Below are 11,985 nucleotides of genomic sequence, written 5' to 3'. Positions count from 1 at the left end.
CATAGGCCATGAGTTCGCGGAAAGCTGTGCTTTCCACCAACCGAAAGGGCATCATCTCAAACGAGATTAGTTTGGCAATGTGGGCGTTCAAACCCAGTGTACGCGGATGAGAGACTGAGTACTTTCTTGACCTACTCATAGTGTCTGGGAGGGTGAGCTGGACTTGAGAGCTGCATATGGTGGAAGTAGCGGTGGACAGGGCGGACTGAGAGAGGGTTGATGATGGTGATGAGTTGGTGTTCTTTCTGATGGCCTAGAATCAGTATTTCGTTGATATAAAAGTGGGATTCCCTGACTGCTGTGGTCTTGCAACGACACCTCAACATTTGCTGCTGTGCTAACCGGTGGGCTTACAGTGGGGGAAACAATGTAGCGTTGCTGACTACCTTCGTTGTGATCAGTTGCACATGTGGCACTTGAGGTTTGGTGTTGTGTCCACGCTTGCAAGTGCATGCTGGTTAAATGTCTAAGCATGCAACTGGTATTCAAATTTTTCAGATTTTTCCCTGGGCTAAAGGTCTTTGCGCACTTCTTACAGATAACCTTGGCCTGATCATGAGGATTTTGTTCAAAAAAGTGCCACACTGCACTCTTCCTACTTTGGCAGACATTTTGCGGCCTAGCACGCTGTGATCTTTTGACCCTCTGGACAAGCTGTCCAGCAACTCTTTTGATGTTTGGAACCTGTCTTTGGAGTGCTCCGGGCCTGCCAGATAACAGCTGTTGCGATGTCGATATCTGCTGTGGATACTGCTCATCTGAGCTATTGGAAGCAGCACCCTCTTCCCCCAATGGATGCCAATCTGGGTCAACAACTGGGTCATCCATCACCTCCTCTTCTATGTCATGTGCACCTTCCTCTGTGTCACCGTGTATGGTGGTATAGTGTGCGGGAAGGGGCACCTGAGTCTCATCAGGGTCAGAATCTGGCTCTGTACACTGCGAGGACAATGTAGTGCTCTGAGTGAATGTACCAGCAGAATCATCCATCAGCGGCTGTGCATCAGTGCACTCCATGTCAGATTCATCTTGGCCTGGGTAATTCACCATTTGACTTGATAATCCAGGCATGGTATGTGAAAACAGCTCCATGGAGTAATCAGTAGTATGGCCTGCGTCATCCTTCAATCTTGGTTGGGGTGAAGGACACAAGGAAAGGTGTGGTTCATGAACATGAGCCTCCAATGACGACTCAGTGCTTTTACTTTTTACAACTGAAGAAGAGGAGGCGATAGAGCTGGAGGCTGAGTCAGCAATGTAAGACAAAACTTTTTCCTGATGCTCTGGCTTTAAAAGCGGTTTGCCAACTCCTAGAAAACTAAGCGTTCGAGGCCTTATGTAGCCAGACGATGACGCAGGGTCAGCACCTCCTGCATTCGGTCCTATTTTGCTCTTGCCACTACCATCAGATCCACCACCAACACCATCATTACCAGCTGCCAACCCCCGCCCAATTCCACGGCCTCTTCCACCAGCCTTCCTCATTTTTGGTAGAAATGTAGACAAAATCCAACAAACTATATAGTAATGTAAAACAAGGTACAAGGTGTCTATAGGGCAGGGGAGATTTTGAATTTCTGCAGACACTTGTGGACACTGGACACTTTTGGATTGTGTGAGGCCCACTGATATCTGAGCGCTATGTGACAGGCTCGATGGCACAGCTGTGACCAAAGTGACTAGAGGATAAGGGAGATTTTGAATATCTGCACACACTTTTGGACACTGGACACTTTTGGATTGTGTGAGGCCCACTGATATCTGAGCGCTATGTGACAGGCTCGATGGCACTGCTGTGACAAAAGTGACTAGAGGATAAGGGAGATTTTGAATATCTGCACACACTTTTGGACACTGGACACTTTTGGATTGTGTGAGGCCCACTGATATCTGAGCGCTATGTGACAGGCTCGATGGCACAGCTGTGACAAAAGTGACTAGAGGATAAGGGAGATTTTGAATTTCTGCACACACTTGTGGACAGTGGACACTTTTGGATTGTGTGAGGCCCACTGATATCTGAGCGCTATGTGACAGGCTCGATGGCACTGCTGTGACAAAAGTGACTAGAGGATAAGGGAGATTTTGAATATCTGCACACACTTTTGGACACTGGACACTTTTGGATTGTGTGAGGCCCACTGATATCTGAGCGCTATGTGACAGGCTCGATGGCACTGCTGTGACAAAAGTGACTAGAGGATAAGGGAGATTTTGAATTTCTGCACACACTTGTGGACAGTGGACACTTTTGGATTGTGTGAGGCCCACTGATATCTGAGCGCTATGTGACAGGCTCGATGGCACAGCTGTGACAAAAGTGACTAGAGGATAAGGGAGATTTTAAATTTCTGCACACACTTGTGGACAGTGGACACTTTTGGATTGTGTGAGGCCCACTGATATCTGAGCGCTATGTGACAGGCTCGATGGCACAGCTGTGACAAAAGTGACTAGAGGATAAGGGAGATTTTGAATTTCTGCACACACTTGTGGACAGTGGACACTTTTGGATTGTGTGAGGCCCACTGATATCTGAGCGCTACGTGACAGGCTCGATGGCACAGCTGTGACCAAAGTGACTAGAGGATAAGGGAGATTTTGAATCTCTGCACACACTTTTGGACACTGGACACTTTTGGATTGTGTGAGGCCCAATGAATATCTGAGCGCTATGTGACAGGCTCGATGGCACAGCTGTGACAAAAGTGACTAGAGGATAAGGGAGATTGGATTGCTTTTAAAAAAGCAGTTTGCGGAGCAGTGGGTAAACAGCAATGCCAGCCTGTCAGGAAGCCTTAGAAGGCAGCCCAACAACCAACACCACTGATACACCACTATATAGCCTCCCCTTGCACTGCACACACAGTGACTGGTGTGTTGTGCAGGCCATATTGCTAGCAGCAGAAGCAGTTTTTTTTTCTTCTCAGCAGGACAAAAAAAAAAAATTGGGATTGCTTTTAAAAAAGCAGTTTGCGGAGCAGTGGGTAAACAGCAATGCCAGCCTGTCAGGAAGCCTTAAAAGGCAGCCCAACAACCAACACCACTGATACACCACTATATAGCCTCCCCTTGCACTGCACACACAGTGACTGGTGTGTTGTGCAGGCCAAATCGCTAGCAGCAGAAGCAGTTTTTTTGTCTTCTTCCCTGCCTAACGCTCTCCCTACAGAATCAGCAGCAACCTCTCCCTATACTAAGATCGGCAGAAGTAAGATGGCGGTCGGCATGCACGCCCTTTTATACCCCCTGTGACGCCCACCAAAGCAAGCCAATCACTTGCATGCCCTTCTGAAAGATGGTGGTGACCCGTGCCTATGTCATCACGTTGCCCACAGTGTCCGTGGATCCTGACTGGCTGAAAAAGAGCGCAAAACAAACTTTTGAAACGCGACTTTGGCGCGTAAGTCGCCGACCTCGTGGCCGACCTCATCCTAGGGTCGGGTTTCGTTTCATGAAACCCGACTTTGCCAAAAGTCGGGGACTTTTGAATTTTTTCGACCCGTTTCGCTCAACTCTACTTATACCTCTTCATGAATCAACAGTGCTGGATGAGTGGCGTGCACCCTTGTGTGCGCCGTATGAAAAATCCTACTCCAGTCCCTGCTGTTATGAATATGGTGAGAGGCAGTTGCCATGCACCTTTCCCACCCCAGCTCCGTGCACTTTGTCAGAGCTGGGTGAAAATGATGTGAGAACGCCAAAAATCTTGTGATGTAGCGCAGCCGCCAGTTGCTCCAAATTTATATGACTTTTCAAGGCTTTGTCTGTCAATTCCACATAAACTTTGATTAATTTGGCCTCAAATATGATACACTATTTCAGAGATCAGCTGCAGAGATAAATCATCATCATCAACAAGTTCTAAGAATAAACCTATGATGAACATTAGTCAGCTCCACTAAGTCTTTTTCCTTTGCACTGTATCCAAGGAGAAATAACTACATACTAAAATGACTACAAAGTAGGTACTGCAGCTCTCTAGTTCATTCACTGTTGATCTTAAAAAATCCCCATGCAGAGAAAACAATGGAAATCACTTTGTATCCACAGTAAACAATAGCAAATCACATCACAAACATACCGTACTTGGTCTACAAGTCTAAGGCTGGTTTCACATTAGCGCTTTTTAAGCGCACGCACGGCCGGGGGTAGCTCCGCCCCCGAGCCGGCTCTCTGCCCGGCGTGCCCGCCCCTTGCTTGTAGCGCCGCCTCCTAGCGCACAGCGGCGCCTGCGATCGGCGCACCCTATCTTTAGCATAGGGTGCGCAGATCGTGCGCAGGCCGTGCGCTAGTTGCGCTTTGACCTGCGCTGCGCACTTTTGACGGTGCGCGCCAAAATCCGAAAAGTTTGATTTTGGCGCGCACGGCGCACCGTCAAAAGTGCGCAGCGCAGGTCAAAGCGCAACTAGCGCACGGCCTGCGCACGATCTGCGCACCCTATGCTAAAGATAGGGTGCGCCGATCGCAGGCGCCGCTGTGCGCTAGGAGGCGGCGCTACAAGCAAGGGGCGGGCACGCCGGGCAGAGAGCCGGCTCGGGGACGGAGCTACCCCCGGCCGTGCGTGCGCTTAAAAAGCGCTAATGTGAAACCAGCCTAAGGCCATGTGCAGACGTTGCATATTTTTGGTCTCATTTTTCTGCACAAAAACTGCAGCTGCTGGCAGAAAACGCATGGTGGAATGTCTGCGGTTTTGATGCGGTTTTATAGCGTTTTTGATGCGTTTTTTTGGATGCGTTTTTCTTGCGCTTTTCAAACAATTTTCCATGCACTTTCTATGCTGATTTCATGCATATTTTGTGCGGTTTTGCTTGCGTTTTTCTACCTGATTTGTCTGCCTTTTTTGAAAGCAAAAATAAAGAGAAGAAACTTCAAAATAGAAAAAAAAAAATGATGTCACTTCCTAGTCCAACCTCTTTCTCCATTTTGGAATCGGCACACTTTTGTAATCATGACTGCTAACATTGAAAATGATCGGAGTGAACAACGAAGCACACAGCATGGCGAAGAACATGGTGAAACTAATGTATGGCTACGCAGGCCACAACGCCTCCAAGCTTTGGGAGTATTGCTTGATTATCTGAATCAGCAAAGACTCCAGGTAAGCAACACTATATGTAAAAATATTGTTTGTGAATCCTCATCACACATAGTGAGATGGCTAGCCACATTGCTGAAACATCACAGCTGTTGTGACGCAACAGCGAACTCGCCAGCAATCTTGCTAGATGTGATGGATATGGGCGACCGTCCCCCTGCTGGATATTGCGGATTGAGCTTCAATGTTCTGTCCATTTTTTGATCGCTGTTGTTCAGCTAGCCTCATGCATTGCTATGTTTGCTGCCAATGAGCCACTGCGATGGTGACGCAGAATTCAAGGACGCAGGCGGGAGTCGTCAGATTAGCTGCTGTGTGACAAGGTCCCAATGACCGCTGAGGTTACGGCTTGCCGTATAGTTGCTGTGTAATTGAATAGATCTGCCTGTTTGACAGCTAGTGACCATGTAGCGACGTACCACCCATCTTTTGGTCACATCGTTTTCGTCAGCGCTGGAGCGTCGCAGACTGTAACGGGACCTTAACCCAGATTTTTTTATCTTACTTGCAGGCCAGAAAGAGAACCAGAAAAATGTGGTTCCACCCCATTGTGGCAGAACGTACAGGAAAGGGTCACTTTCATGTGCTATACCAAGATTTGAGAAGGTAAGTTACCCATATGTGACGAGAATTTGTTATGTAAAACTTTGGTAAGTACAATAAATCTGTATCTGATGTAACTTAATATTTTTTTTAACAGATATCCCGAGAAATTTGTGTCCTTTTGCCGGCTCACCATCCCGGCATTTGACCGGCTCCTGAGCATAATGGGAGAAGACCTTACGTATATGGACACAGTGATGAGGAAGTCCATCTCTGCTGAGGAAAGGCTGCTCATCACCTTGCGGTAAGTATACTGTTTCATTTTTGTGGTTTTTTGGCGTCCTAGGCCTTTTCATCCTGTCAGTGTCTCTGGTACATGTGGTCACACTTTTCACATGTCCTGGAGACACTGCCACACGTACACCCAATTCAATGATTGGGTCTATGCACATGTCAGCGTGGTGTCATGAAATGTGTGTACGTGCAGGTGCTGAAGATGCTCTCGTCCCAGCTCAGCTGCCAATTGGCGCAAACCGGTCATAATGAGAGATGTCTTTTGCACCTGCTGCGGCAAAACCATATTACTAGATTGGGCCCCCTCCATTTTCGCCCAACCAAAATTAGTATTGTTATAGTTGGACTTGGGATTTAACACCATTTATGAATATTGTACAAAACCATTAATGGCGGTGTTTCCAGCTTTTAGTAGCATTCATATCTAATTAACTTTTTTTTTTTTCATTTACAGATTTTTGGCCACAGGAGAGAACTATACATCCCTACACCTCCAATTTAGAGTTGGTAAATCCACCATCTCTCAAATTGTGAGGTGCACATGTAACGTGATCTGGCAGAAATTGCAGCCCATGGTGATGCCTTCCCCAACCGAAGAGACTTGGCTGCAGGTCGCAGCAGGCTTTCAGTCTGTGGCCAATTTCCCAAACTGCATAGGTGCAGTTGATGGTAAACATGTATGAGTGCAGAAGCCACCACTATCAGGATCACGCTTCTTTAATTATAAGAAGTATTTTTCTGTGGTCCTGATGGCGGTGGCTGATGCACATTACAAATTTGTTGCCATCGACGTTGGTGCCTATGGTAGTACTGGGGATTCTTGGGTGTTGCGAACGTCACAGATTGGTCAGCAAATTCTTCAAGATGGCGGAACGCTCCCAGCCCCAAGACCTTTGCCGGGTTCCACACATCCAGTGCCCTTTGTGATGGTATCGGATGAGGTCTTTCCCTTAATGATCACCCTGCTGCGCCCATACCCACAGAGGGGACTGAATGCCCGGCGGAGGATTTTTAATTATCGGCTGAGTCTTGCACGCAGATATGTGGAATGCACCTTCGGGATCATGTGTAGTCAGTGGAGGATCTTTCACACTGCCATCCAGGTGGATACTGACACCGTTGACACTGTGATTAAGGCATGCTGTGTACTCCACAACTATGCTCGGGAGTACAGCACTGACATAGATGTGGAGTACCAGCAGCCAGTAATTAATCCAGTGACCAAAGTCTGTCAGGGAAGGCCATCAAACAACGGTGTGAGTGTGAGAGAAGCCTTCACTGAATATTTCATGAGTCCTGAAGGTGCCGTGCACTGGCAATACTCCTGTGTCGGTGAAGAGCAGCCGGACCAGCAGAGGAGGGAAGAAAACTGATGTGAAGACAAAGACAAAGACAATTGAGACAAATTAGAGTTTCTGTATCCCAAAAACAATGTTATATACCCCTTATGATATTTTTCCACAAATAATAATAAAAGAAATTGAAAATATGAATTTATTAGAAAACCAATAAAGACTTTATGACCAACATAGTCTTTTTTTTTTAAATTATATAATCTTTAAACAACAAAGAAAAGGTGCAACAAACCGGTGTCAGCAGGTCTCTTGTCAGCAACGCAGAACTTGTGAAGTTAATGGAGGACTTTGTCATCCAGGACCTGCTTTATGCCCTAAACTAGTTGAGCAAGATGTAATCTGGGTTGTAAGTCATGTGTTCCGAGTTAACATCTCCATATTAGGAATAGTTAATGGGAGGACGCTGATATCGTTGGTCATCACGCTGTTGTGGTGGTGGTGGTGGTGGTGGCATTGGTGGTTGTGGAGGCGGCAATGGTGGTGGTGGACGCCTTGCACGAACACTTTATGTGGCCCCCATTACAATATCAGCTAAAGGTGCCATCGGCGAAGGGTCTTCAAATTCTGACAATATTGCATTAACTATTGTCATAAACTTAGTCTGCCTTTCCGCTGACAGTAACCGAGCTTTGCTGGCTATGCTGGCACCAAAAAAATCCAAGTGATCTTCCCTGGAAGATTTATTTATTAGATCTATGGTGTCATTAACCCTTTTTGTAGTCTGATCCATTTTTTTTTTGTCTTTGCTTTTTTTGGCCAGTGGCTCAGTTACTGTCAACGGATTGGCAGCTGGTTGACTGTTTGGGGCAGGAGTATTTTGGTTCTCTGAACAAGATGCCGTCCCTGAAGAAGACGCAGCCGACGCTACACCTGATGTACTTGGAGACTCAAGTTCACAGAATGAAGACCCATCCATTAAATTTGTGGATCCTGCGGCCTCTTGGCTGGCATCTTCAGGAGGAGGCGAAATGTTGCCATCAGTGGTGTGATAGAAAAAAAAAACAGACTTTTCAGTGATAATTATAATTTTAGTCATCATAACAACATTGAAATTATATCTAAATATTCACCTCCTCAAAGTCCTGCTGGTTAGCAAGAAACACAAGTCTTGATACAGGCTGAATTTAATTTTGGCCGGTGAAGACCCACTGGTGCCAATCTTAGATTGGATTTTTTGAAACCGATCTCTCACCGATCTCCAGCGTTGCTTCACATCACGAGCTAAAATTGAAAGAACACACACATTATGATCCGTGCAATACGTTGAAAAATGATGATTTGGTCTGTCTAACCAACATACAAAAAATTACTTACTAAGGCTGGTTTCACATTTGCGCTTTTGTGCGCAGCGCATCGTGCGCACCAGTGCGCATGCGCACTGCGCACCTATATTTAACATGATGTGCGCATGGTCTTGCGCATACTTGCGCTTTCGTGCGCATGCGTTTTTTTGTCTTTCGCTCCAGGCGCGTCAGACGCAACATGTTGCATTTTTGGTTCCGCCCTGTCTCGTCAAAAAAACGCATGCGCACGCTTGCGCACGGAATGCGCAAAAACACCACATTGGAGCCTATGGGAGCGCATACGTGCGCATGGTCTTGCGCACGCTTGCGTTTTTATGCACATGCGTTTTTAAGATAAACACGACTGAAATGTGGTCTAGACAGTAAAAAAAAAAAATTAAACCAAGGTGATAAAATGGTGTGGGCACTGGGATTCCACAATACTTTAAGGATTGCTCACGAGTGGACACACAGCACAAGCTGCACCAATGTAAGTATGAAAAACCTAATGTCTGGCTGAAATTTCAATACATTTCTATGTGCTTATGTCTCTTTTTTTTTTTATTGCAGCATGTCTTCATCTGGTGAGGAATATGTCCCCGGGACAGGGCAAGAGGCAGAAGAAGTGAGTACCATGCTTCCGTATGGATTGGAAAAAATAAACACATGTGGTTAATTTTTTTGGTTTAATTTTCAGACCTCATCCTCCATCACGCCACCACCACCGGAGGAACGGCAGGAGCAGCAAGGCCAAGTGCGGGCGGGAAGACGTGATGTAAGTACAGACGGACTGTTTTTTTTTTTTAACTTATTTTCTAGGCTGGTTTATTTATTTATTTTTTTTTTTGGTATTTTTTAAAGTTTTTTTTAAAAATTTTCATGGTTGTTTTTTTCGATGTTTGTTGCTTTTTTTTGCATTTATTTTCATTTAAAACAAAAAATTTTTTCATGGCTTGTGTATCAATATCTAAAGCTCAAAGTGTGTATGTGTGTATGTGTATATGTGTGTGTGTGTGTGTGTGTGTGTGTGTATGTTTGTTTGTTTGGGTATATGGGCACGGGACTATGGGATGGCGGATATGTATGATGGTATATGGGCACGGGACTATGGGATGGAGGATATATATGATGGGTATATGGGCATGGGACTATGGGATGGAGGATATGTATGATGGTATATGGGCACGGGACTATGGGATGGAGGATATGTATGACGGGTATATGGGCACAGGACTATGGGATGGCGAATATGTATGATGGGTATATGGGCACAGGACTATGGGATGGCGAATATGTATGATGGGTATATGGGCACAGGACTATGGGATGGCGAATATGTATGATGGGTATATGGGCACAGGACTATGGGATGGCGAATATGTATGATGGGTATATGGGCACAGGACTATGGGATGGCGAATATGTATGATGGGTATATGGGCACGGGACTATGGGATGGAGGATAATTATAATTTTCTATAACTAACCACAGTTAGTTACTATGCCCGGGCAGCGCCGGGCTCTTCAGCTAGTTTTCGAGATTTTTTATTTTAAAATCTTTCAAAGATTAATGTTTGTCTTTCTTTTCTAGGCTCCACAGCGGGAGGAGGACCTCGCCCTGGACAACGACGAGCTCATCCGTCTAGTCCAGGAGCGAGTCCCGTTGTGGGACACCCGTCACCAACTGCACTCGGACAACGTGGTGATCCGGCGGCTCTGGAACGAGGTGGCCGCATCGCTGATGGATGGCTGGGACAACGCCTCTCCCTGGGTCCGCAAGGATTTTCGTAAGTATTTAAATGCAGTGTGATGCAGCAGTGATCTTGGCCGGGATCACCCAACTGTGTGTGATGCTATTAACTCCATGGAGTATCTATCATCACACACAGTTGGATGATCACAGCCTCCAGTGCATAGTCTTACTTTTTTTCTTTTTTTTTTTTTCCACCACAGTGAACAAAGTCAGAACCCGTTGGTGCTCGATGAAGGACCGCTTCAACAGGGATATCCGTCAGGAGAATCAGGTTCGCAGTGGTGCTGCGGCAAGGACCGGCACGAAGTACAGATACCATCGTGCCTTGGCATTTTTAAGACCGGTCCTTGCCTCCCGAACGTAAGTATTTTCTAGTTGTATTGTGTTTTATTCTGTGCTTTTCTATTCCACAGGAGTTGGCGATTGTTAATTTATGGTAGTAATTTCTTTCTTTTCTTTTCACAGCACCTGGAGCAGCACCCTGCAACCTGGGCCCGAAGCGGTCCTTCATCAAGCTACCCCGGACCCCTCCCAGCCATCCATCAGCGAGGAAGCACCTTGCAGGTCTGCACCACAGTCATCTGGAGACCAGGAAGCTGGTCGCTCAGGTGTTCCCCTGTCCCAGGTCTCTGCCACTGGTTTTGCGGGCACTTCCCGCCAGCAGCGGCAGAGGACCTCGGACAGGCCTCTCATGCCCGAGTTCGTTGAATTGAGCTCGGTCTTTCAGAGTAGCCTCAAGGCACTCTCCGATAGACTTGAGAGTGGTTTCCTCCTTTTGGACCAACGCTACAAGTCTATCGAGGGTCGCCTTGAGCGCCTGGAAGTCGACCTCGCCAGACCAGCGCATCATTTTTATACCCAAATAGCTCGGGACACGGCGGAACACCTTACACCTGACCTCCAGTTGACTGTCATGCAGGCCTGCAACAATGCTTTTATGCAGGCTATGCAGCAGAGTAGGATTATGCAGCAGTCAGCGGTGGCATTTCCACCGGTGCCACCCCTGACTCGTTTTACAGCACTACCTACTTCTGCTGCATATCACTGCACAGCCACCACACTTCCAAGCCTCGCCGGACACCAATATACCGCCCCAAGTCCGAGTGCAGCTGGACACTTACCCGCCAACACCATGCCAAGCGCTGCTCCTGCCTGGCCCACCACTGCTGCCGCCACCACCACTGGATGGCCCGTCGTCATCACCCCTGCCTGTAGCGCCGCCACCACCACCACCAGCGGGAGGACCACCCCGGTATGGACCGCCACAGCCACCACGCCTGCATGGACCGCCACCACCACCAGCACCACCACCTCGGAGCAGCATCAGCTGGGGGACCAGCATTCAATATTTACGGCCCCTGCCAGGACATCCACCACCACCAGCATGCCACAGCAGGTACAAGATCCTGGCAGGCGGTCCACAAGCGCCAGGCGGTCCCCCAGCTCCAGCCAGTCCACAGCCTCCAGGCGTTCCAGAGGCTCAAGGCGGTCCAGAGGCTCAAGGCGGTCCAGAGGCTCAAGGCGGTCCCCGGGGTCTAGCCAGTCCTCAGGCTCTAGCGAGGACAGCAGCAAGACGACGGGCCACCATCATAAAAAAACAAAGAGGAGGATTCTTACCCTCCCTCCTCCCTCACCTCCCACTTCACAACTTTCCTTGTC

General features: G+C 47.5%; 1 protein-coding gene and 1 long non-coding RNA gene across 2 annotated transcripts in view; both read left to right on the top strand.

Annotated features, from left to right (window-relative positions):
* The first annotated feature begins 8,821 nt into the window (after positions 1-8,821).
* Positions 8,822-10,542, top strand: LOC141063213 (uncharacterized). Its single transcript, XR_012224844.1, has 3 exons — positions 8,822-9,063; positions 9,144-9,348; positions 10,165-10,542. It is a non-coding gene; the product is annotated as an uncharacterized lncRNA (long non-coding RNA).
* Positions 10,543-10,546: 4 nt separating this feature from the next.
* Positions 10,547-11,985, top strand: part of LOC141063212 (uncharacterized) — a 1,611-nt gene continuing 172 nt past the window's right edge. Inside the window, exons 1-2 of the mRNA XM_073557273.1 lie at positions 10,547-10,686; positions 10,792-11,985. The exon at positions 10,792-11,985 is cut by the window's right edge and continues 172 nt beyond it. Coding sequence (XP_073413374.1) covers positions 10,556-10,686; positions 10,792-11,985 — 1,325 coding nt within the window. The 5' untranslated portion in view covers positions 10,547-10,555. The remainder of the gene's footprint in view (positions 10,687-10,791) is intronic.

Source organism: Dendrobates tinctorius, unplaced genomic scaffold (assembly GCF_039654945.1).
Source record: "Dendrobates tinctorius isolate UK_male_01 unplaced genomic scaffold, ASM3965494v1 ptg000246l, whole genome shotgun sequence".
NCBI classification, from domain to species: domain Eukaryota; kingdom Metazoa; phylum Chordata; class Amphibia; order Anura; family Dendrobatidae; genus Dendrobates; species Dendrobates tinctorius.
Note: the sequence above shows the minus strand (reverse complement) of the source record. Positions and strands in the feature narration are given on the sequence as shown.